The sequence below is a fragment of the Ornithorhynchus anatinus genome, chromosome 6 (genome assembly GCF_004115215.2).
Source record: "Ornithorhynchus anatinus isolate Pmale09 chromosome 6, mOrnAna1.pri.v4, whole genome shotgun sequence".
Classification (NCBI taxonomy): domain Eukaryota; kingdom Metazoa; phylum Chordata; class Mammalia; order Monotremata; family Ornithorhynchidae; genus Ornithorhynchus; species Ornithorhynchus anatinus.
The window spans coordinates 20,666,394-20,690,949 of record NC_041733.1 but is presented as its reverse complement, the minus strand read 5'-3'; the positions used below and the strand labels follow the sequence as shown (position 1 = coordinate 20,690,949).

The 24,556-nt window shown below is 46.2% G+C and overlaps 1 protein-coding gene across 2 annotated transcripts in view; it reads right to left on the bottom strand.

Moving 5' to 3' along the window:
- Positions 1-877: 877 nt before the first annotated feature.
- ITIH6 (inter-alpha-trypsin inhibitor heavy chain family member 6) overlaps positions 878-24,556 on the bottom strand; it is a 37,662-nt gene continuing 13,983 nt past the window's right edge. For both annotated transcript variants that reach the window (XM_029068011.2, XM_007669691.3), the window contains exons 4-14: positions 22,473-22,583; positions 20,227-20,474; positions 18,728-18,897; positions 16,300-16,416; positions 14,269-14,440; positions 11,110-13,188; positions 9,609-9,632; positions 7,344-7,397; positions 7,137-7,250; positions 4,438-4,818; positions 878-1,913 (exon numbers count right to left, since the gene is read on the bottom strand). In XM_029068011.2, the coding sequence (XP_028923844.1) occupies positions 1,678-1,913; positions 4,438-4,818; positions 7,137-7,250; positions 7,344-7,397; positions 9,609-9,632; positions 11,110-13,188; positions 14,269-14,440; positions 16,300-16,416; positions 18,728-18,897; positions 20,227-20,474; positions 22,473-22,583 (3,706 nt within the window). In that variant the 3' untranslated portion in view covers positions 878-1,677. The remainder of the gene's footprint in view (positions 1,914-4,437; positions 4,819-7,136; positions 7,251-7,343; positions 7,398-9,608; positions 9,633-11,109; positions 13,189-14,268; positions 14,441-16,299; positions 16,417-18,727; positions 18,898-20,226; positions 20,475-22,472; positions 22,584-24,556) is intronic.

Here is a 24,556-nt window from a genome sequence, read left to right as displayed (position 1 = left end):
TCTCTGACTCCCAAGGCCGGGCTCTTTCCACTGAGCTACGCTGCTTCTCTAAATCATATCTCCTCCCAGATGCCTTCCCTGATTAAGCTCTCATTTCCCCTATTTCCCCTCCCTTCCGTGTCACCTATGCACTCGGGTCTGTACCCCGTAAGTACGTGATATTCGCCTCAGCCTTATGTACCTAACCTTACACTCTGTCATTTCCTTGATCTGCGATTCATTTTAATTCCCGTTTCCTCCTTTAGACACTAAACTCCTCATGGGCAGGAATCACATCTTCCAACTCTACTACACTCTCCCAAGGATTTATTACGGTGCTCTGCAAAGAGTAAACGTTCAATCAGTACCATTGATTGATTATTGCAGGTGCCGACTTGTTCCCTAAGCTCTAGAGCCAGAGAGAACGTATGTTCTCTGTAAGTATGAGGGAGAGTGGGTGGAGAACTCGGGAGATGAAACTTTGATCTACATGGGTAATTTCTAAAATTGTCAGATAATTAGATTATTTTTGCCTCCATAGTGCCAGAGGTGGATTTACCATCCATGGATGGGTAGGTGATCTGCATGGGGAATATCTGCTTTCAATCAATGTGTGGCATAATGGATAGAGCACAGGCCTACGTGTGGTTAGAGCACAGGCCTGGGAGTCAGAAGGATCTGAGTTCTAATCCCGGCTCCACCTCGTATCTGCTGTGTGACCTTGGGTAAGTCACTTCACTTCTCTGGGCCCCGTCTGGAAAATGGGAATTAATATTGTGAGTCCCATGTGGGATATGGACTGTCCCCAACCTGATGAGCTTGTTAACTAGTCCAGTACGCAAACAGGGCCTGACCCATAGTGATCATTTAACAAATACCATAAAAAATGCTTTGAATCTCTTGGCTAGGCAATTCCTAGTGACCTCTATGGAGGCCTTTTACATATGAAGGTTAGAGGATTCACATTTTTTTTTTTTTTTACAAATTATGGGTACATTAGATTCTAGATACAGAATTTACACAACTCCAGCTCCGAAAACAAATGTCACTCTCCTTCCTCCAAGCCTTTGAACACAATCTAAGGCCCCCCAACCCCCTAGCATAACCTTTCTCTTCTTTGCCAAATCACATCCCTTCCCTTTTTCAAAACTCACCGTCTCCTTGAAATTCCAATAACCTTACGGTACTGATCTCTGTTAATTATGTTCACATGCTTCCGTTGTTTGGATACTTTTGTATGGATCACTTAATTGCGGTCATTTGTGTTTGTGTTTTCTATCGGTATTTTGTTCATTCTCTCCCACTAGATTGTAAATTCTCTCTGAGGGCCAGGGACCCGTTTCTTGGTCTTCCTTTTTCATACTCTGCTATAGCGCTGAATGCATTGCTCTGCAAATGCTAAATACTGTTCACTGCAGATTGGGGGTGGGCGGCTAGGGGAGAGGAGAATCTCATTCTATAGAAGCGATTCAGGCCTTCTCTAGTAGCTTGGGAATGACGACTAGAGTCCCTCGAGACCACGATGCTCTGCGGAGCGCAGGGAGAGGCTTGTTCCTCTTGCTCGGGTGGGGAGGTGCCGTGGGAGAGGCAGTTCAGGTTACTTTCTGGCCCAGGTTCATCGGACTGCGAGTTCTCGGCGAGGCGTCACAAACTGAAGCGAGTGGCTGGATCGTCCGGCGTGGTTCCTGGGCGATTCATTCACACGTCCGCTAGATGAGAGACGAGGTAGGAGCTGTATCCTCCGTCAAGCAGGGCCTCGACATCCCTGCGTTTCACCAGCCAGCAGTGGGTCTTGTGGGGTTGAAGAGCCGAGTCCTTTAAGAGCTTCTCCACCCAGACCACTGGCAACGTCGCAGCCTCGCTCCTCAGGACTCCCGTCTGAGCCCTGGTGCCTTGCTCTCGGTTGACCTGGATGTCAGCGTGCTGGAACTGTCCTGTAGGAAATCAAATTCGTGTAGCATTAATCCTGGGCCCGTTCAGATATTCCCAAAATGTTGGCTGCTGGGGGATTGAAATGGCCTGGGATGTGACGGCAGAACAGAAAGCAGCGATATGCCACTCTTACCACTTCCCTGACTTTCTCAGAATTAGACGAATGCCCTGATTTACAATAATCCAAGGGTCTTGTCTTTCCACTTTGCTTACATCAGGATCTACATGGAGGTTGCTGTAAAGGAGCAAAATAAGAGTAGCGGCCTTGGGGAGGGCAACTTGTCCCATATTGGAATTGATAACAACAAAAAAATCACATTAACATTTTTCTCTGTTGGGATAATAATCTCCTCTGGTGGAGGTAAGGGAACAGGGAAAGATGCGGAAGCCCAAGCTTTCCTTACAGTGGAAATATGGAGAGTTAAGTTAAGGATCACTACTTTTAAAACTAGCATTACAGTGTCTAATCAAGTGCCAGGAGGCTTATAGGGCTCAATACATGCTTAGCAGCGTGGCTCAGTGGAAAGGGCATGGGCTTGGGAGTCCGAGAAGGTGGGTTCGAACCCCGGCTCTGCCATTTGTCAGCTGTGTGACTGTGGGCAGGTCACTTAACTTCTCTGTGCCTCAGTTCCCTCATCTGTAAAATGGGATTAAGACTGTGAGCCTCACGAGGGACAACCTGATTGTCCTGTATCTACCCCAGCGCTTAGAACAGTGCTCTGCACTTAGTAAGTGCTTAACAAATACCAACATTATTATTATTATTGAGTGCTTACTATATGCCAGGCACTGTTGTAAGCGCTGGATAGATACAAAGTAATCAGGGTGGATACAGTTCGCATCCCCCAGAGGGATCCCTGTCTTAATCCCCATTTTACAGATGAGGTAACCGAGATGCAGAGAAGTGAAGTGACTTGCCCAAGGTCACGCAGCAGACAAATGGCAGAGCTGGAGTTAGAAGCCAGGTCCTTCTGACTCTCAGGCCCGTACTCTATCCCACTAGGCCATACTGCTTGTTCCTCTAAGCCTAATTGGGTTATACAGTCACTGAGAGGCGGGCCAGTACTCTCTTAAGGTAAAACCATGAGTAACAGTTTGCATCTTGGCGAAATACACATTTACTCATAATAAATGAATATAATTACAGGGGAAGGAGGCAGGGTTCAAGACCAAAGGGGTCACTGTTTCAGGTACCATGACTGAATCTTAAGGCCTAGATTAACATTCCCAACTAAAATGGCTGCTATGCTAAGCCACTGAGTTGCTGAGGTGCGGGGTGGAAGTTCAGATTTTTCAACCCCAGGGTTAATGAGCTAACCAGAATGGCTTGGTGTGACGCATTCATTCATTCAATCGTATTTATTGAGCGCTTACTGTGTGCAGAGCACTATACTAAGCGCTTGGAATGTACCATTCGGCAACTGATAGAGACAATCCCTGCCCAATGACGGGCTCACAGTCTTGTGACCATGCTAGGGATTGCTGATAGCTTATCTGCCGTGTGTCCTTCGGCAAGTCAATTCACTTGTCTGTTCCTCAGTTACCTCCTCCGTAAAATGGGGATTAAGATGCCGAGCCCCGCGTGGGACAGGGACTGTGTCCAACCTGATTCGCTCGTATTCATCTCGGCACTTAGCACAGTGCCTTGCATACAGTAAGCACTTTACAAATATCATAATTATTATCATTTTTATACCTCACCTCCATCATTCAGTTCGTGATTAATTCTGACAATGTGCTCGCTGGGTTTCTAAAACAAGATTAAGTAAAATCTGATGCTTCCTTGTGTGATTATTGAGTGATCATCTTGAAGTAGAATGGCCTGGGTTCTAATTCCAGCTCTATCACTTGCCTGCTGTGTGACCTTGGGCAATTGGCTTAACTTCTCTGTGCCACAGTTTTCTCATCAGTAAAACAGGGATTAAATGCCAGTACTGGCTTCTACTTCAGTGCACAACAGGGACTCTGTCCAGGCTATCTTAGATCTACTCCAGCGCTTAGAGCAGTGCATGGCAACAGGAAGCACTTAGAAAATACCACAGTGATTAATATTATTATACTTATTATCATTTGTGCATCTCTAGCTGTAGGAAAGTGTTGCTATCACTGCCAGAAGCCTCCGTTGGAGAGAACCACTGGTCCCATAGAGAAGCAGCGTGGCTTAGTGGAAAGAGTCTTGGGAGTCTTGGCTTGGGAGTCAGACAGAGGATGTGGTTTCTAATCCCGGCTCCACCACTCGTCTGCTGTGTGCCCTTGGGCAAGCCACTTAGCTTCTCTGTGCCTCAGTTCCCTCATCTGTACAATGGGGATTAAGACCGTGAGCCCCACGTGGGTCAACCTGATTACCCTGTATCATTGCTTAAGAACAGTGATTGGAACAAAGTAAGCACTTAACAAATATTATTATTATTCTCTGACCTGAGCGAGACTGAGGCTACCTGACCCGACGGGACCCGTTCTAGAATGTATTTTCCAATGGGGAATCTCCCTCCCTAGGATCCGGCATGTGGAATCAGCATCTCTCACCCAAGAGGCCTTGTGCTGAGGAAGACAGGCCTTTCCCATTCACAATGTAGAAACCTAGATGGGTGAGCTGCAGGTAGGTCGGATGGCTGTAGCGATGGAGAAGAATCAAGAACTCAATGTCCGTGCCAATCCAGAGGGTGACGTTGGCTGACGGTGACACCTTCAGGGCCAGCCGTGGCTTCTGGATGAAAGCTGGCCGGCTCCAGGGGATGACCAGAGAGTCTTCTCCTTTCAGGCTGATTGAGTCTCGGGTGATGTTGAGGGCGTAGCTCACCCGGGGGTATTGGACGACAACGGAGATCATGTCGAAGTAGGTGCGGGATCTGTCTTCGTGGCCCACCTTGGGAGGGGCGCCCACTAGGTGCCCATTGACTCGCAGTCCTACAGCAGAACAGAAGCGATCAACTGGTGGGGGAGGAATTCCAGCAATTTCTACTGATAAAATACGGTAGTGACCAAGGGAAGTGCGGTTCTGAGGAATGTCGGAGCAGTAATTTTAACTGCTAATCTAAAAGCATGCCACCTGAATGCTGAAAAGTTTCTACAAACTCTGTTAGCCTTTACCAGTCTTGCCCCCTGCTAAATATTAGCCCTTTTCAATTCCTTCTACAAGTCTTTAGTCTAGAAGAATACAGAATATAGAATTTGTGCTTACAGCGAACTCTTGTACTGGGTCTACAACGAGTAATCCTCTTTTCGCTTAGATGAAAATTCTGTTTAAGTCTTGATGATCTCACAGAGACTAAAATGCCTCCTGAAGGGTGGAGAACCGGGGAGTTCTGTCGATGGCATCCACTAACACCTTTAAAAGCATCTCTACTGAATCAACCTAGGGAAATCCCGGCTCTGCCGTTTGTCTGCTGTGTGACCTGGGGCAAATCACTTAACTTGTCTGTGCCTCAGTTACCTCATCTGTAAAATGGGGATTAAGACTGTGAGCCCCATGTGAGACATGGACTGTGTCCAACCTGATTAGCTTTTATCTACCCCGGAGCTTAGTACAGTGCCTGGAACATAGTAAATACTTAGCAAATACCATTAAAAATAGTTTTTTATTATTATTATATTTGTTAAGCTCTCACTATGCATCAAGTACTGTTGTAAGTGCTGGGGTAGATACAAGTTAACCAGGTTGGACACAGCCCTGTTCCACATGGGGCTCATATTCTAAGTAGGAGGGGGAACAGATATTTGATCCCCATTTTACAGTTGAGGAAACTGAGGCATAGAGAAGTTAAGTGACTTGCCAAAGTCATGCAGCAAACAATTGGCAGAGCCGGGATTAGAAACCAGAAACAGCATGGCCTAATGGAAAGAACACAGGTCTGGGAGTCAGAATACCTAGGCTATAATCTCAGCTTCCGCTACTTGCCTGCTGTCTGATCTTGGGCAAGTCACTTAACTTCCCTGTGCCTCAGTTTCCTCATCTCTAAAATGATAATTCAATGCCTGGTCTTCCATCTACTTAGACTGTGAGCCCCAAATTGGGCAGGGACCATGTCTGACCTGATTGTCCTGTATTATATTATCCCAGCATTTAGTACAGTGCTTGGTGCAAAGTAAGCACTTAAATATCATGACTATTAAAATTATTACTGCCTGATTTCCATTAAAACCGGCTCTGTTTTTATCATGGGGTAAGAGTTCTGTTGGGCATTTTTCTTATTTTCATTCCTCTGAACATACAGTATTGGTAAGAATGTATGGTGAGAGGAATGAAAACAAGAAGAATTCGAAGAAAAAAACAAAAGGATTCATTCTTATGGGGTTCTATTTTATGTCATGATTTTTCACTCTGTTGCTTTATGACTTAACACAATTCAGTGGAGACCGCCACGGTCCTGACACCCTCTCCTTTGCCTAACGGCTACTTTCACCTCTCTGTCTCTCTCCCTGCAGTTGCTCTCCCAGTTGAGAGAAAACAGGGTGGCACACTGGACCGAGCCCAGGATCTGGAGTTCCGGGTTTGCCACTTGCCTGGTGTGTGACCCTGGGCAAATCACTTCATCTCCCTGGGCCTCGGTTTCCTCATCTTTAACTGGGGATAAAATACCCGCTCTCTCCCTCTAAGACTGTGAGCTCTGTGCGACTCAGGGATGTGATCCATCTGACCATCTCCTATCAACCTCAATTTTTGGTACAGAGTAAACCCTTAATAAATATCCTCATTAGTAACAAATTCCCAAGCCATCTTGATTCCACTATACCAACACCCCTTTCCTCCTGGCGCATCTATTTTCATGGTCTGGATGATGTTTTTAGAGTCTAGTGCTATGGCAGAATCTGAGGGACTTTTCAGGGAGGTCTGGTTCCAAAGTAGAACTACTCTTCCCACGCTTGTTTTTTTTTTAAAGGTATTTGTTCAGTGTTTACTATGTGCCAGGCACTGTACTGAGCGCTGGAGTCGATACAAGCAAACCAGGTTGGTCACATTCCATGTCCCACAGTCTTAATCTCCATTTTACAGATGAGGTAGCTGAGGTATAGAGAAGTTATATAGCTTGCCCAAGGTCACACAGCGGGCAAGTAGCGGAGCTGGGATTAGAACCTAGGTCCTTCTGACTACCAGGCCCCTGCTCTATCCACCAGGTCACAGTGCTTCACAGTTGAAACCCAAGCCCCATTCCCAATCCAAGTTTTCCTGAAGCCCTGCTGTTGGAAGGAGCTTCCTGCCTCGCTCCTCCACTTTGGTTTCTTACCAGCAGTGGCGTCACCTACGAGCCGAAGGATGTCACCTGGGCGCCCGTCCAGAGTGAAGCAGAAGCTCTCTTGGGAGTGAGGGAGCTTGACTACAAAATGGGGGTCTCCATCCACTGGCAGAGAAGAAAACAACAGTTTCAGGGATGGTATGTTTGTCTGGAATTAAAATGTGCAACTGAAGCTAAGGAAGCGTCTTTCAACCTTACCAGAAGAGGAAAAGGTGAAAATGCTCGGAGACTTGTAGGAAGTGCCAAGGAAGTCTAAAATTGATAAGAAGAGAAATGTTTAGAGCCAATGGGTGTTCCCGTCTGGTCGGATCAGGGAGGGGCGATGGGAACAGAAGGGGAATCCTTATATGCTTCCGCACAGCTATACGACGGCTCCGTTTTCCTATCTGTAATATGGAGAAAATACCTGTCCTCTCACTATAGGAGTTTGGTGGTGATAAATCAAATAATACCTCTTGCAGATGCTACTTGTTACAAGATGCTATCATTTAAAATTTTTATTACTACCATCCACATATTTCTGGAATGGTTATTGTTAAGGGATTTCAATCTGCACACCATCAGGACCTTCACTGTGAAGAAGTAATCGGTGTGAAACAAATCAATCAATCAATCAGTGGTTTTTATTGAGCACTCACTGTGTGAAGAGCACTATACTGACTGCTTGGGAAGGTACAATTCAATAGGGTTTATAGACACGTTTCCTGCCAGAAAGACCTTACCGTCTATTGCGGGAGGCAGACATTTAAATAAATTACAGATATAAGGGTAGCGGTCGTGTCTACCAGTTCTGTTCATTCATGCAATTGTATTTATTGAGCACTTACTGTGTGCAGAGCACTGTACTAAGCATTTGGAAAGTACAATTCAGCAACCAAGAGAGACAATCCCTGCCCACAATGGGCTCACAGTCTAGAAGACTGTTGTATTGTACTTTCCCACGGTGCTTATAATAATAATAATAATGTTGGTATTTGTTAAGCGCTTACTAGGTGCAGAGCACTGTTCTAAGTGTTGGAGTTTTACAGTGCTCTGCAGACAGTCAGTGCTCAATAAATACCATTGATAAGGATGATGATATCACAGAAATCTAAGAGAGAGCAGAGTCGGGGATCATAAAGAGGGAGATTTCCGCTACTTTCCCAAGCTTTTCAGAACAGCAAAGGGCACTATTAGAACTCAATCTCCAAAGGAAAATTCCTCAATTTCCCCAATCATTCTTTACCTCAGAGGGCATCGTGAGGTGCCCCTCTGACTCCAGCTGGGAAGCACCGACAGTGCCGGAGACCCCTAGCACTCACAATCCTGTGGAGAGGGAAGGGAGGATTTGGATGCTTTCAACCACTTCTCATTCAGGGATGGCCAAGTTGGAGTCCCATCCTGTCTCTTCAAGAGTCACAGAGGAGAGTCAGGGGCCAGAAAGAGAGGTAAAGGATAAGCATGGGGGCCTACAGAGAAGTAGTCTGGTCATCAAAAGTATTTTGCATATGCATAAAGTTACCACCACATACGCACAAGTCCCCAAATCCCAGAAACCCTGATGTTGGCCCCGAAGAGGCCAACCCAGGAGGGATTTGAGCTTAGACTACAGATTTATAGTGTCTAGACCGTAAGCTCGTTACGGGCAGGGAAAATGTCCACTAATTCTGTGGTACTGTGCTCTCCCAAGTACTGTGCTCTGCACACGGTAAGTGCTCAATAAATTGACTGATTGATTGATGTCGCTGGGGCCCCATCTTAGTCTGAACCACCAGCCTGCCGACGGGGTCTGGATGAACCCCTGGGTCCTGGTGAGGTTCCAGGAACAAGGCTTAGGACACTCCCTGTCCGGCTTCTCTGTTTTATCTCGAACAAAACTTTACTCTCTGGAGCCTCTCCACCAAATTTCTAGGATGCTATCCAGGGGGATGTGGGGAAGAGCAAGGTGCTACCTGTAAACAGTCACTGCTAGCAGGCCAAGCATTACTGGAAAACCAACAGACTTGCCCCATTTAAACACCGTAGGGCTGTCTCAGAGTCAAAACTAGGCCAGGCCCAGGGTACCAGCAGAAAGTAGCCCGTGGCTCGCCTCAGGATCTAACGTGCTCCACTGCCCCCTCCTATTCCCACAGGATCTGGGGTTAGAGGTCGGGGAAGGGGGTGGGGCTCAAGTTTTGAGGAGTGAAAGGTCCTTCATATTTAAACACCACTTACTGGCAGTGAGCGGCTCTCTATTTGTCCAGACCTCTGGTTGTTGGCAGCTCTTTCCATGACTCCGTGGACACAGCCCAGATTGGCCCACGAAGGCACTACTCCACTGGGACTGTCCTAGCGTACTGGGGGCCGGTGTGGTCCTGAACGTTACTGTACTTGGTCTTGAAGGGGGCCTAAGAGCAGGGTCACTGACCCTTAAAACCACTAGTAGGAATGAGGTATGGGGATGATAGTTACATCACATCTAGTAGTAGGAGAGGAGATGCTTACCTGAGTAATCATAATCCTGAATTTCTGCAGAAACAGAAGAAAAGAATGGTGAAATCCATGAATTTTCAAGCAGCCCTTCGCAGAGACATTTCATATCAACTTTTCATCTCGGCCGGGTCTGGCTTCTCCCAGTTCCAATTTCTTTCTCTTTCTGCTATTGCATTCCTCATTTGACCCTTCCCGCTCCTTAATTAGTTCCTCCTTGATTAATCACTTCATCCTGGAGAAATTTCTTTTCCGTTCTTTCCCTTCTCTCCCTCTACAGCTCAGACTTTATACTCACATTCACTTGCCTGCTTTTTGCTTATCTTGACCCCTAGGCCAGACCGGAGTTTGTCAATGCAGGAGGAAGATTAGGTGGGGTGTGCAGACTGGAGATTAGGCAAACCAGGCCTGGGGAGCAAGTGCAGGAAGGACACTCCATCCATTCTGGGTCTTTGCTCCTTAGAACTCTTCCCTGGCTTGCATCAGAACCTCTTACAGATTCTGAGAGATTTTAGACAATACTACATCTTGGTATCCTTGGTCGTCTTTCAGATCACAGGAGGAAAGGTGCTGAATAAATCCAAGATGTCACCATAATAACAACATAATAATGTGTTTATAGTGCTTTATTTCTCCAGAGCACTTTCACTTCATTTCATTTTATCCTCCCAATATCCCTGTGAGGAGGGATCATGAGACTGTGTTCTCTTAGCATGTGGCATTCATTCAATCGTATTTATTGAGCGTTTACTGTGTGCAAAGCATTGTACTGAGCATCCTCCTTCAGGTTTACCACGAGGCTTTTAACTTCCCAAGTATCACTGGGGAAAGAGATGCAATTGGCTTGCGACCAGCAAGTTGAAGAAGTCACAAGCCTGGAAACGGGGGACCGGTAAAGAGAAGCATCCAAATGACATATTTCAAATGCTCTACCTAATAGTCAATTAATATTGAAAGCTTAGTGTTCTAAGCGCTTGGAAAAGTACAGTACAACAGAACAGGGAGACGTGTTCTCTGACCACAGTGACCTCCCAGCCTAGAGGGGAAGACCGACATTAAGTAAATAAATTATGGAGTGCAAGCGCTGTACGGCTGAGGATGAGGTGAATACTAAGTGCCCAGAGGGAACGGATCCCAGTGCATAAATGACACAGGAGGGAGTGGGAGTGGAGAAAGGGTTTAATCATATAAATGTCTGTGTCCCCTCTAGACTGTAAGCTCGTTACGGGCAGGGAACGTCTCCGCTCATCCTGTTGTATTGCACTCTCCCAAGCCTCTGGTAAAGTGCTGTGCGCTTAATAAGCGCTCAATAAATCAAGGAAGGCCTCTTGGAAGGGACCTAGAGCCAAAAGAACGCACAACTGGTTCTTTGTTCTGCCACTCTCTGGCCCCTGCTTCTTTCTAAGGTACTTGTGTCAATATCTATTTCCTTGTCTATGGGTCTTTCTCTGTCTGGTCATTCCAGGAATTACAAACGTGCCTTTATTTTTCTCGCCCACATCTAGAGGCAACTTACCTTCGCCATCTGTTGTCAAAAAACTATATACCGCTGGAGTGTTTAAGGACTCCACAAACTTGGCCTCCACATCTGTGGCAGACAGTAGTTCTGACTCTTTGGGAAGAATTAGGAGGCTGATGGCGCCAGCAGCCCCAGAAGGTGCAGGGGAACCCACAGGGCTCAGATCCTCGGGGGTGTTGTCTGATTCCGTTGTTGCCTGGCTGGTTGAATTGGGGGCCAGGGTGGGAGGCCCTGAGCTATTATGGAGATGAACTCCAGGATGAGCTACTATACTAGGATGGGTCAGAGAGCTTCCAGAAGCGATCGCAGAGGTCGCTGTGCTTGGAGAGAAGGATGATGGCTGAGCATCGCCAACAGGTAGGACAGTGACTGAGGGATGGTTTGCAGTGGGTTGTGAAGGCAAGTGGTGCCGGGGCTCAGATCTAGTTGCCATAGATGGAGATGCTATTGTTGGGTTGTTGGGTAGGCGAGTGGGTTTTCCCAGGATTAAGGAAGTCACCAGGCCAGGAATCACTGGGTTATTTGCTGTATTTATTCTTGGGCTAGGAGTTTGGTGTGCTGCTGTTGTCCTGGGATTGTGGTGGCCCATTGACCCGGGGAGATGGTGTGTCGGTGTCTCAGGGTTGTGACGAGTTGGGGTCACAAAACTGTGGAGGGCAGGGGTGCCGGGATGGAGCGGAGCAGGAGTCTGGGGATTGAGATGACCTGGGGCTTGGGTATTATTGAGCACCGAGGCCCCAGAACTGTGGCGCACTGGAACTTGACTGCCGTTGAATATAGAGACTCCAGGATTATGGTGACTTGGGGTACGAGGATTGTGGCGAGCAGGGGTTCGCGTAGTGTTCAGAACAGAAGCTGCAGGATTGTGCGGAGCTGGAGTTCGAGGATTGTTGAGGACAGAGGGGCCAGGATTGGGGCGAGCTGTGGCTTGAGTCCTGTTGAGTAGAGAGACCCCAGGATTATGGTGACTTGGGGTCCGAGGACTGTGGCGTGCAGAGGGTCGAGTATTGTTCAGTAGAGAAGCCCCAGGAATGTGGGGAGCCGGGGTTCGAGGATGTTCGCGTGATGGGGCGGTCCCTTTGGGGTTTGCTGCTTTGGTTACAGAAGAGAGACCAGCTGATGAAGGATCTTTCTTGGTTCCCTCGAGAGCTGGTCCGGTGAACGCTGGGGAGGAGGTTGGCCTGGTCGTTGGTACTGTGGCTGAGGTGGCCGAGCTGGATCTGGAGCCTGCCTGACTCCTGGGCACTGTCCCTGTTAAAGGAAGTGATGTTGTAGTTCCTCCTGAAGCAGGTGTCGCCTGGGGTTTTCCCTCGTCTTCCTCTGGCCTCACCACAACGAGTGAAGTCACAGGGGTCACAAAGTTATACTTGAGGGACAGATTGGTGGCCTTCTCGCTCAGGAGCCGACGATTGGCCGTGTCGTTGGCCTTGAAACGGGCTTGCAGCAGGTCCTGGATGGTGAAATACGCCCAGAGGCGTTGGACAAAACGCTCAATTTGGCTTAGGTCCTCTGCGCAGCCGAAAGCCGCTTCTGTGGAGTTGGTGGTGATGTCATTCCCGACGACGACCTGTTCCTTGTAGTTCTGGGCCGTCATCTGCACGTGCAGATCCCGGACCCCCGGTTTCACCTTCCCGGCAACAACCAGCTCTGAGCCACCGAAATAGTTGGGGAAAAGGTTCTGGGTCACATCTTGAACAGAGCTATCCAGATAGGTCAGCTCAATGTCATAGAGCAGGGGGCTGGCGATCTCATCGTAGAAGCCTTTCAGCTGCAGGGTAGCATCGGCGTCCTCGTAGATCCTCCGGGCCACCCCCCGGTTCTCCAGGGACAGGCGGCGCATCAGATGGTAGTCGGCATCGTCCCCGAATGCCAGGCCGAAGAGGGAGATGTTGCCCTTCAAGGACTGCTTGGCGTTGGAGAGGATCCGACTGGCTACCGTCACCCCGGCTGTGGCCTCCCCGTCTGTCAGGAAGATGATCAGGGGGATTTTCTTCAGACCTTTGCCTCGGCCCGTCTCGCCAGTGCTCTGGTTAAACACCGAAGCAGCTACCAGTAAGGCTGCGTTAATATCTGTCCCTGGAGAGGAAAACAACAATACATGTCCATCTTCTGTAACCCGGCAGTCAATCAATGGTATTTATTCAGCACTTATTGTGTGCGGAGCACTGTATTAAGCACTTGGGAGAAGGATACCACAGAGTCAATAGATACGTCTTCTGTCTGCGTGATAATCAGATCGGACACAGTCCCTGTCCCACATGGAGTTTCCAGCAAGAAGGGAAGGAGAATAAGCAGGTTATCCCTATTTTACAGAAGAGGAAAGTGAAGCACAGAGAGGTTAAGTGATATGCCCTAGGTCACACAGTAGGCCAGGAACAAAGCTGGGTTTAGAACTCAGGTGCCTGGACTTTCGAGTCCACTCGACCGTGTCTGGGAAGCAACGTGGCCTAGTGGAGAGGGCATGGCCCTGGGAGTCAGAAAGCCCTGAGTTCTAATCCCAGCCCTGCTGCTTCTCTGCTGGGTGACCTCGGGCAAGTCACTTAACTTTTCTGGGCCTCGGCTACCCCACATGGAAAATGGGGATTGAGCCCCATGTGGGACAGGGACTATGTCCAAACTGATTAGCTTGTCATCTACCCAGAGCTCAGGACACTTAGCAAATAGCATAAAAAGACCAACCTGCCATCTGCCTGTTTCTAGGATGGGAAAGAACGTTAAAGAGGATTTAGAAAACATGCACTCTTGTAAACATATTCCTTCATGGGAGTGGACAACTGGTGATTGTGATCCAGCAGTTTGCTGTAAAATTCCAATCCTGTAGTTGGGACATTGGAAGGGGGACAAGCCCTTTTACTGGGGGCAGACATCCAAACTCCTCTGACATTTTCATAAGGAGCAGTGGGAACTTAATCAGAACCACTGGTCAGGAGTAAAGCTCAGTGTAGGTTTGGGAATTGGAGGGTGTGTGTGTTTTGTTTCTAAGATATTTCTCATGCCAGGCACTGTCCTAAGCACTGGGGTAGATACAAGACAATCAGGTTGGACACGGCTGTATTGGAAGTGTCTTTTTAGTGGACTTGTAGCCAATGCCATGCAATTAAAAATTCAACAACAACACTGCTAACGGCTCTGAAAAATCTTATACTATACACTAACATCCATCAGCTTCCATTTTGTTAACATAAACTTTGGCGCTCTTGATATTCGGAGGTGTGGCTTGAATGGACCCGCTGGCTTTCCAGACGTTAACGGCATCTGAGAATGTCACGATATTGAAATAGTCGTCGTGGTGAAGGTCATTGAGGATGACATGCATAGCCTTTTTGGTCTGGAGGTTAAATAAAGAGTAGAAAAAGGAGGTCAGCACAGAGCCTCGGTCAAGGTATGCTTTCGTTATATAGTCGTAGCTGCTCTCAATTCCAGCTGCTTAATTTCATTTGCTGAGCATTTATCTCTCACTTCTGTTTGTGAGGCTAAGGGATATTTTCCTATATTTTAACCCACCAGGGAAAGCAATTTCCTTGCTCCTGACCCTTCTAATTACCCCCTCCTGGTTCCCCTTGGCATCATTATCAACCCTAAACATTCCTCCCTTTTCCAGATCTACTCTCTCTGCTGGTGGATCAATCAATCCATCTACCAGTGATATTTATGGTGTGCTTACTGTGTGCAGAGCACTGAGTTAAGTGCTTGGGCGAGTACTATATAACGGAATTGGTAAATGTATTCCCTGCCCACAACAAGCTTGTAGTCTAGAGCGTCCACTCTCACTCTTGCTTCATCTCAACTGAAATTCTCATACAAGTTTCACTTCTTCTTACACTTCTTACACCTCAACTTTTTTCCCTTACAACCAAGCTTCGCAAGCTTCATTCTCAAATTGCCGCGCTACTTTCCATTCGTTTCACGCTTCGCCTCAAAGTCGATGAAACTATAATTTCTCATCTCCTGGGTCATCCAGCATAAATGGAATTACCTTACCAGTGAACTGCTATTGCAAAAGCTTTTTCCCTTGAAATATCAACCACTTGCAGTGACAGTTTTTATCAAGTGCTTGCGGTGTGCAAAGCTCTGTACTAAGCCCTGGGAAAGAGTATACAGGTGGAAATTAGACATCTACCTTATCCCTCAAACAGCTCGCAATCAATAGTTTTGACACTTTCTACATCTAATAAAGTTATTTATTCCTTCACTTTAGTTTCTCAATTATCCTCTCCACACTGGTCCCTTACTAAATGGCAACACTGCCTTTGGTAGACACCACATATATTGAGATTGTGCTGTGTTCTATAGACCGAGCAAAAACCAAATGGAAAACAGTCAATGAATCTGCTTGACTGATTGAATTTCATCTAAAAAAATACATTTACAAGGTGAGATTATGCACCATCCTAGAATTTGCCCTATGGGAAATCGGAAATAAAATCTCAGGGAATATTGATGTTCCTTTTAAGTCAAAAGCGTGCTGGAATTTAGACAGTGAAGGGTGAAAAATAGAGAAGATTATAGCCAGTAGCTTGAAAAGAATCTGAGTTGCTAAAAACAATTTTCCTCTAATTTTTATTGCTTCTTCTGGTAGGCTTATAGCCAGTGTGAACAAACCATATAATCTCTGCAATACCAGGCCTTTTTTATGGTATTTGTTAAGTGCTTATTATGTTCCAGGCACTGTACTAAGCACTGGGGTAGGGACAAGCTAAGCAGGATCAACACAGTCCACAACCTACGTAGGGCTCATGGTCTTAATCCCCATTTTGAGGTAACTGAGGCACAGAGAAGTGAAGTGACATGCCCAAGTTCACACAGCAGGTAAGTGGTGGAGCCTGGATTAGAACTCAGGTCTTTCTGACTCCCAGGCCGATGCTCTAACCACTTGGCCATGCTGCTTCTCTAGGCCTTGAACAGAGAGCTTTCAATACATCGCCAGAAAGCTCTCTTGAAAAGAAACTCTTTCAGAATACCTATGATCTTTGAATATCTATGATTTTTGGGAAGACAGCTCAGTTGAAGAAAATTACAGTAGTTGAAGAAAATTACATATCTATCAGGTGATGATAATGATATATCAAGTACACTCTGCTATTTAATGGTCTGATGAGCTTTTTTTTTTGACTGTTTACAGAAGTTGCCTGAAAAAAGCTGCAAGATAGATAACGATGCACAGAAATACAGATAAGGTAAAATTACCTGTTTCATCTTTGTACCAAACATTGAGCCACTAACATCAATGACGAAGACAACATTTTTCTGCACAGGTGGGAGACCTCTGGGGGCAAAGTAATGAACAAAATAGCCGTTGTAGATCTGGGGCAAAGAGAAAACCATCAGACAATCCTGGACAACACTGCCGTGTTAACCGAACACCTTCAAAATCGGCACCTCCCTCTCCCCATCCTGTTCATTGACCCCTTTTAATAGAACTGAAGGTAATTTAGGCATTCGGGTCAGCGATTCCCTGAATTGAATAATAATAATAATAATGTTGGTATTTGTTAAGCGCTTACTATGTGCAGAGCACTGTTCTAAGCGCCGGGGTAGATACAAAGGTCATCAGGTTGTCCCACGCGAGGCTCACAGTCTTCATCCCCATTTTACAGATGAGGGAACTGAGGCCCAGAGAAGTGAAGTGACTTGCCCACAGTCACACAGCTGACAAGTGGTGGAGCCGGCATTAGAACCCATGACCTCTGACTCCTAGGCCCGGGCTCTTTCCACTGAGCCACGCTCCAATTAAGTGAGCGTATATGCAAAAGTTCAGAGGATGACTAAAAATAGGTTAATACCTGGTAGAGATGGATGACGGCATTATAAATAATAATAATGTTGGTATTTGTTAAGTGCCTACTATGTGCAGACCACTGTTCTAAGCGCCGGGGTAGATACAGGGTCATCAGGTTGTCCCACGCGAGGCTCACAGTCTTAATCCCCATTTTACAGATGAGGTCACTGAGGCACAGAGAAGTGAAGTGACTTGCCCACAGTCACACAACTGACAAGTGGCAGAGCCGGGATTCGAACCCACGGTTCTGGGAACTAACCAGGAAAGGCTCGTTAGAGGAGCTTTAAAGGTGAGGAGAGCTATTTTCTGACAGATCTGTGGAAGGAGGGTGTTCCAAGTTGGAGGGACTGCCTGAGCGAGGGGACAGAGGAGGGAAGAATCGGCTTGAGCGGACTGAAGAGAGTGAACTGGTTCCGTGAGGGCCATACGGTCATCTTCTCCTCCACCACTGAAGCTGCCCCTACTATTTCCAGCCAAGTGCTAGTGGCTCGGCACAAATCCAGGAGAGGCCAGCTGAGTCGGAGCCGCTGTCGCTTTGCCCCGGAGGGCTTACACAGCCTCCAAGGCGGCACCAGAGCCCTGAGAACTCCCTCATCCCTGGAGCAGGACCCAGTGCCTGCAGGGCTGAGGACAAAATGGATGCCAAATGGGCTGCGAACCTGGGCCCGACCCGGAGCCCATTGAGGACACTGGGATTCTCACAAGCTGAGGCCGGGCTAAGAGTGAGAGATGAAGCCAAGCAGTTCCACTCCACTGCTGGCTCCACTCGTTGACCCTTTCCAGCTCCAATGGGTGGGCAGGCTACCCATAGGGTAGGCAGGAAGCGTAGACGCGAAGTCTTAAGCTTCATCTTTTCTGGGTCAATCCCATAAGGGTAATGGTTCCCCTTCGCCTTCATGGAGATGCCCTAGACTATATTTCCACGGTTTTCATTCACTGGAAGATAAATGGTCTTTCCCTCACAGCCCACAGGAGAAGATCAGATTTAGGCTAACAGTTGTTCTGTTTGTAGTCACGCAGGTTTGTCACCGGGGCCCTCTGTTCTAAATGGTATTTATAAATTGATCCGGGGCTGTTTTTTTCCAAGTATTTTTCTAGGAATTGAAGGTAAGTTTTTTTTCTTTAATACAGACAACACACTGGCTTTTTTTGGGTCTTAGGACTCCCAGATAGTGCTAATAGCCTGTAAGACTTTAACGAATCGTTTCGGTATTGCTAGGCTGTCAGTTGTCTAAGCCCATAGCAGGGCTTAATTTGCGGCGGGGGCTAGAGTTCAGCCCTGGGGCTAGTGAGCAGAATGTGGGGACCTGACTGAGGCCTGGCGGGAGGTGGGCTGAGGGCTGACTGGCTTCAGTGGCCCTAGGGAGATGTTTGGCGATAAAACCACCAGATGCTAAGCAACCCAGCGTGGTGTCTTTCTAGAGTTCTGGCCAGAAGACGAGCACTCGGGTGCCAGTTTTCAACTTTCCAGTACCTCTCCCGGAACGAATGAAGGACTAGGCTTCAGATCTGTGTATATTAATAAATCTTACTTAGTCCTTCAGTACTTTTGCCGTTCCAGCTTGGCTTCCAACCCCCCAATCTGAGATGTCGGTACCTTTTCCCAAGTCATCTGTGTAGGATGCTATTATTTGGGCTCAGAGCTCCCTTAACTGACTTTGTAGCACCATTTTGGGCTATATGAGAACATTAGCTGCCTTTTCATTTTTATTTTGAAGTCCTTTCCCACTAACCCTTAGAGGAAATTTTCTATTCTCTTTCCATTTACAGTAGCCCCTTACCTATCTCCACTTTGCCAATTTTCTTCTGAATTTGGTCCAACCTTGCCTTCCTCACCTGTACATCTCCAATAATATCCTTCATCGACACATCATACTGGACCACAAAGTCACCCATGATGCCTGAGCTAGAATAAGCAGCTTGTTCTTGCGGCGTCGGAGTGAAGATGATCCTGGCACACTTTTCTCCTTTCTCAATTTTGGTGGATGGAGGTATGTCAGCTTCACCTGTGAAAGGTATTGATCACAAGAAAACCTGTAGTTACAAGGCAGAGTGACCAAAAGACACTATGAAGGAAACAAAATTTGTGTTCACCTCTGTCACTTCTTTGCAACTGAAGAGCTGAAGGAGAAATCAAGTATTGTTGGACTATTAGGAACAGAGCTAAGAGAAAACTAGTTCTTTAGATATTATTCTGCCTACAGTGGGCTTGATTTTACAAATCATTCTTCATCTTAAGCTGAAATGAATAACCCTTGAGGTATATTATTTAGCATGATTGCCTCTTTGAAGTAGTCATATCAAATCAGAAAAGTGACCTGTTCTCTCTGGGCCTTTATCCTGTTTTGCCTATTCTCCTGCTTCTTACTCCACAGGCTGTTTAGTTTTTCTAGTACATGAGGGCATGCAGGGCATTCTGAGGTCATTCTGGATTCTAGACCGGAGATACAGAGCTGTGTTCAGTTTATTTGCCCAACTTCCTCACTGGAACTTTAACAACACCATTGAATTCTCTTTCCTCCTTGCCACTTTGGGCTCCCCATTCTTGCTTCTTCTTGGTATCAGTATGTGCCCTTTTCCACCCTTACGTATTCCTCTCCCGGTCATTATTGAAACACACTGACTCATTTCTGCAACAGCTGATGCAAACCTTGGAAATTCTGACATACTCCTTTGCTTTGGTTTGAGAATAACAACAAAAATGATAAAAAAAAAACTCTCAGAGCTGGCCTACACTTCATCCGCTATCCCTCCCCTTTCATCTCAGAAACGACCAATTGTGTATCTATTCTGGAATGCTGAGTCCAATTCCTCAACACTTAGGTTTTAAACATTAGTGTAAAGCTTTTACGACTGAAGCACTTTCTTTTGGGAGGGAGATATCTTTCTGATCCCCCAGTAGGCAAATTCCGCAGACCCAGGAGCGTAAGGCCTGCCGGCCCCTTTTGATGTGATCTTCCCGCCTGATGCCGCAGGAGGAATTAAGGAAGATATAGTCATTTGGACACTGGCAACTGGAACTGAGTGGCTCAGCAGAAGGTGATAGATGAAAAAAAGCTGGTAAGAAACACAGGAAATCATCAAAGCACTAGCTGATCATCTAGCATTGAAGACATTCAGAAGAAAAGTTTTCGTGGGTATTAGGAACTCACGACCAACTAGGGTCATACTAGTGAAGTTGCTAGAAGGTGAACCAACTTGTTGGAGCTGCTGGTTATGCAGAGGGTGACCAAGCCACTCTTGTGGAGGCTTTAAAATAAGGAATTTGAACGCTGTCACTTCTTAGTGCAGTTCCAAAATCTTGGCCAGCTCCTGGGACGGCGCCGCACACCTACCTCTGAGCGTGTTGGTTAGCAGCCGGCTGGTGCGGAGAGGCAGGACATGAATGTAATCGATGCCAGTTCTTTCTGAGATTGTCACCTCGACACTGAGGTTCTTCACCACCTGCTGAGGGCGCACGCTGACTGCATGCTGGTACTTTCCCAAATGCCGCTGGAGGAGCTCCTCGTAGGACAACGTGAAAGTTACAGTCCCTCCAGCTTCTACGCTGGTTGAAACACGGAACTTCTCTGTCTCCCGGTCTCTGGGAACAGAGGCAAAATACATAGGGAACAGAATTGGATACCACCTCTCCCCGTTTAATTTCCTAAGAACCTTCTCCCCTGGTCCTATGCGGACTTCACCGATTTCCTACTACAACCCAGCCCACATGCTTCACTCCTCTGATTCCAACCTATTCACTGTACCTCAATCTTGCCTATCTTACCCCTGACTCCACTGCCCACATTCTCCCTGTGGCCTAGGATGTCCTCCCCCTTTACAGCTGACAGACCACCAGTCTCCCACCTTTCAAAGCCCTTCTATAATTACATCTCCTCCAATATGCCATCCTCGACTAATCCCTCATTTCCTGTAATCACTCTCCCTTCTGCATTGTCTATACACTTTTCTTCACGGTATTTGTTCAGCACTTACTATGTGCCAGGCACTCTACTTCGCGCTAGGGTAATTACAGTGTAACCAGATTGGACATAGGCCATGTCCCACATGGGGGCTCACAGTTTCACTCCCCATTTTACAGATGAGGTATCTGAGGCACAGAGAAGTGACTTGCCCAAGATCGCACAGAAGAAAAGTGGCAGAGCTGAGTTTAGAACCCACATCCTCTACTAGGCCTGTGTTCTTTCCATTAGGCCATTCTGAATCTCTTTGTACTTGGATCTGTACCCTTTAAGTACCTTCAGCCCCACAGCACTTGCCAAAATCCTTAAACTCTACTATTTCCTTTCTCTTTGATTTATTTTCATGTCTATCTCTCCCTCTAGACTGTAAGCTCCATTGGTCAATCAATGATATTTACTGAGCACTTATGACATGCAGAGCACTGTATTAAGCCCTTGGGAGAGTACAATACAACAGAAGACATGTTCCCTGCCCATAATGAGCTTAATATTCAGAGGGGGAGAAAATAATAATAATAACAACAATAATGTTGATATTTGTTAAGCGCTTACTATGTGCAGAGCACTGTTCTAAGCGCTGGGGTAGATACAGGGTAATCAGGTTGTCTCACGTGAGGCTCACAGTTAATCCCCATTTTACAGATGAGGGAACTGAGGCACAGAGAAGTTGAGTGGCTTGCCCACGGTCACACAGCTGACAAATGGCAGAGCCGGGATTCAAACCCATGACCTCTGACTCCCAAGCCCGGACTCTTTCCAGGATATGTGGCCGGGAACATGTCTGCCAACTTTATTGGATTGTAAGTTCCCAAGTGCTTAGTACAGTGTTCTGCACACAGTAAAACTCAATAAATACCATGGATTGAGTGATTTGATACTGATTCAACTTTTGGGAAGAAAAGAAGTAGAGGAATGTCTAAGTATTCAGACTAGGACTATAGTAAATGGGGGAAAATGTATAGTAGCTATAAGCAAAGAGGATTAAATCCTTAAATGTTACTTCAGTGCTTTTTAGGGAAGCAGCGTGACTCAGTGGAAAGAGCACGGGTTTGGGAGTCAAAGGTCATGGGTTCGAATCCCAGCTCTGCCACTTGTCAGCTGTATGACTGTGGCAAGTCACTTCACTTCTCTGGGCCTCAGTTACCTCATCTAGAAAATGGGGATGAAGACTGTGAGCCTCACATGGGACAACCTGATGACCCTGTATCACCCCAGCACTTAGAACAGTGCTCTGCACATAGTAAGCGCTTAATAAATACCAACATTATTATTTTTTTCAGTATCCATTATGCAAACATATATTCTTACTCAAGAAGTGACACCTGCATCTGAAAACGACACTCAAAAAAGATGGAGTGTTACTTAAAGAAAGGTCCAAACTCATGATTCCATTGTTAGAGCAAAATAATAATAATAATTATAATGTTGGTATTTGTTAAGCGCTTACTATGTGCAGAGCACTGTTCTAAGCGCTGGGGTAGATACAGGGTAATTAGGTTGTCCCACGTGAGGCTCACAAACAGGTGGTGTGTTCAGAATGGTAGCTGGGGGATGCCTGTCTGAAGCTAACTTTCATTCCTTGGCAAGAATCAGTCCGACTGATGTGGAAAGTGCCTTACTTGACGCCAACGTGAGCAGCTGTTTTTCCCTGTCGCCGGGCTTCATCATATATTTTCTTAGCCTGGTGTTTTTCTTTAACCTCAGCAACATAAACTTTATTGTTGATGGTCCTGCGAAGGGCGAAGAGAGGGGTAAAGGCATTTTGGAGCTTGGCCTAAAAACCACCCCAAATAACCTGGAAGCTTACAATTTTCAAATATGAGTTCAAAGAGTAACAAATCATAATAAAGTAATACATTATATGGATATACTAAGTGCATACTTTTTGCCAAACCCCGTGCTAAGTGCTGGGATAATCGATAATCAAATGAGACACAGTTCCTGTTCCACGCCAGGCTCACACTCTTAGAATGTTTTCTGAAAAATGACCTTCTCCATGATGCCTTCTCCTACATAAATCCTCCCAGATTCCCAGTCTTAACATCCCGTTAGCCCTCTTACATATTTATCTGTCTATTTATTGATTATTAATTTACTTGCTTGTATTTATTATTTTTATCTATTCTTTCATTCTTTTGAACTACAGGCAATCCTCAATTTAAGACGTTTTGAATTATAGCAAATACGTTGGTTTCATCTTTACAAATATAACTTCACTTATGGATAAGGTCAGGGGATGTGGGTGCTGGATGGGGGCCGAGCAGGAGAGACCAGAGGTTTGGTTACTTAATTGGCAGGTGGAGTCACCCCAGACTCCATTTTACTTCTGTTTTATTTCCACTGAAATAAAAGTTAGCAACTCTATGGTGCAGTCTCTCTGACTCAATAAAAACAAATTAATGTATCCATCTAAATCAATCATATTTACTAAGTGCTTTTTTGTGCAGAGCACTGTATCAAGTGCTTGGGAGAGTATACTGTAAGAGTTGACTGAGTACATACAAATACTTTTGGTAAAAATTGCCTATCTGACCTTGATTCAGGAGCAAATTATCTGTTTACAGCATCATCACTGGGTGAAAATTGGTTCTAACTTAGAGCGTTTTGACTTAAGATGCAGCTTTTCAGGAATCAATTGTTGAACGTCCGAACACTGCCTGAATGGGATATTTGTCTATTTAGGTTAACTCATCTCCCCCATTAAATTGTAAGCCTTTTTTTACTTCTTTTCTATGTAGCTCAAGCATTTGGTACGGTGCTTTAATCCCAGGAGAAATTCCACAGAGAGAAGTGAAGTGGCTGGCCCAAGGTCACAGAGCAGGCAATTGGCAGACCTGGAATTAGAACCCGGGTCCTCTTGACTCTCAGGCCTGTGTTTTTTCCACTAGGCCATGTTGCTTCCCAAGACATCAAGAGATCTATTAGTGAGGCCAAATTCAGGAGGGAAGAAGCTTTTGGTTATTATCATCTTCATACTGTTTCTCCTAAATCAAAGAGAAGTCACCTCTTCTCTATATTCTACAAAGTTCAGGGTCACACATTCAGTGGACCGTCAGAGGAGCAGCCTGGCCTAGGGGAAAGCACATGGGTCTGGAAGTGAGAGGACCTGGGTTCTAATCCTAGCTCCACCATTTCACTGCTGTGTGGCCTTGGGCTCATCACTTAACTTCTCTCAGTTTCCTCATATGTAAAATGGGGATTAAATCTTACTCCCTCTTACTTAGACTGTGAGCCCCTTTAGGTAGCGGGGTTCAGTGGAAAGAGCACGGGCTTGGGAGTTGGAGGTCACGGGTTCTAATGCCAGCTCCGCCACTTATCTGCTGTGTGATGTTGGGAAAGTCACTTCACTTCTCTGCGCCTCAGTTACCTCATCTGTAAGATGGGGATTAAGACTGGGAGCCCCACATGGGACAACCTGATCACCTTGTATCCCTCCCAGTGCTTAGAACAGTGCTTTGCACATAGTAAGCACTTAACAAATGCCATCATTATCGCTATTATTATTCAACCTGATTATCTTGTATCCACCCCAGGTATAAGTATAGTGCATGATGCATAGTAAGTGTTTAACAAGTACCATAATAATAATTATAATAAGTATTACTTGATGATGGCTTGGTTGGAATGGATGACTTAGAAGAAAATTTGCTCTATAAAATATACAGCTATAATAATAATGTGGGTATTTGTCAAGCACTTACAA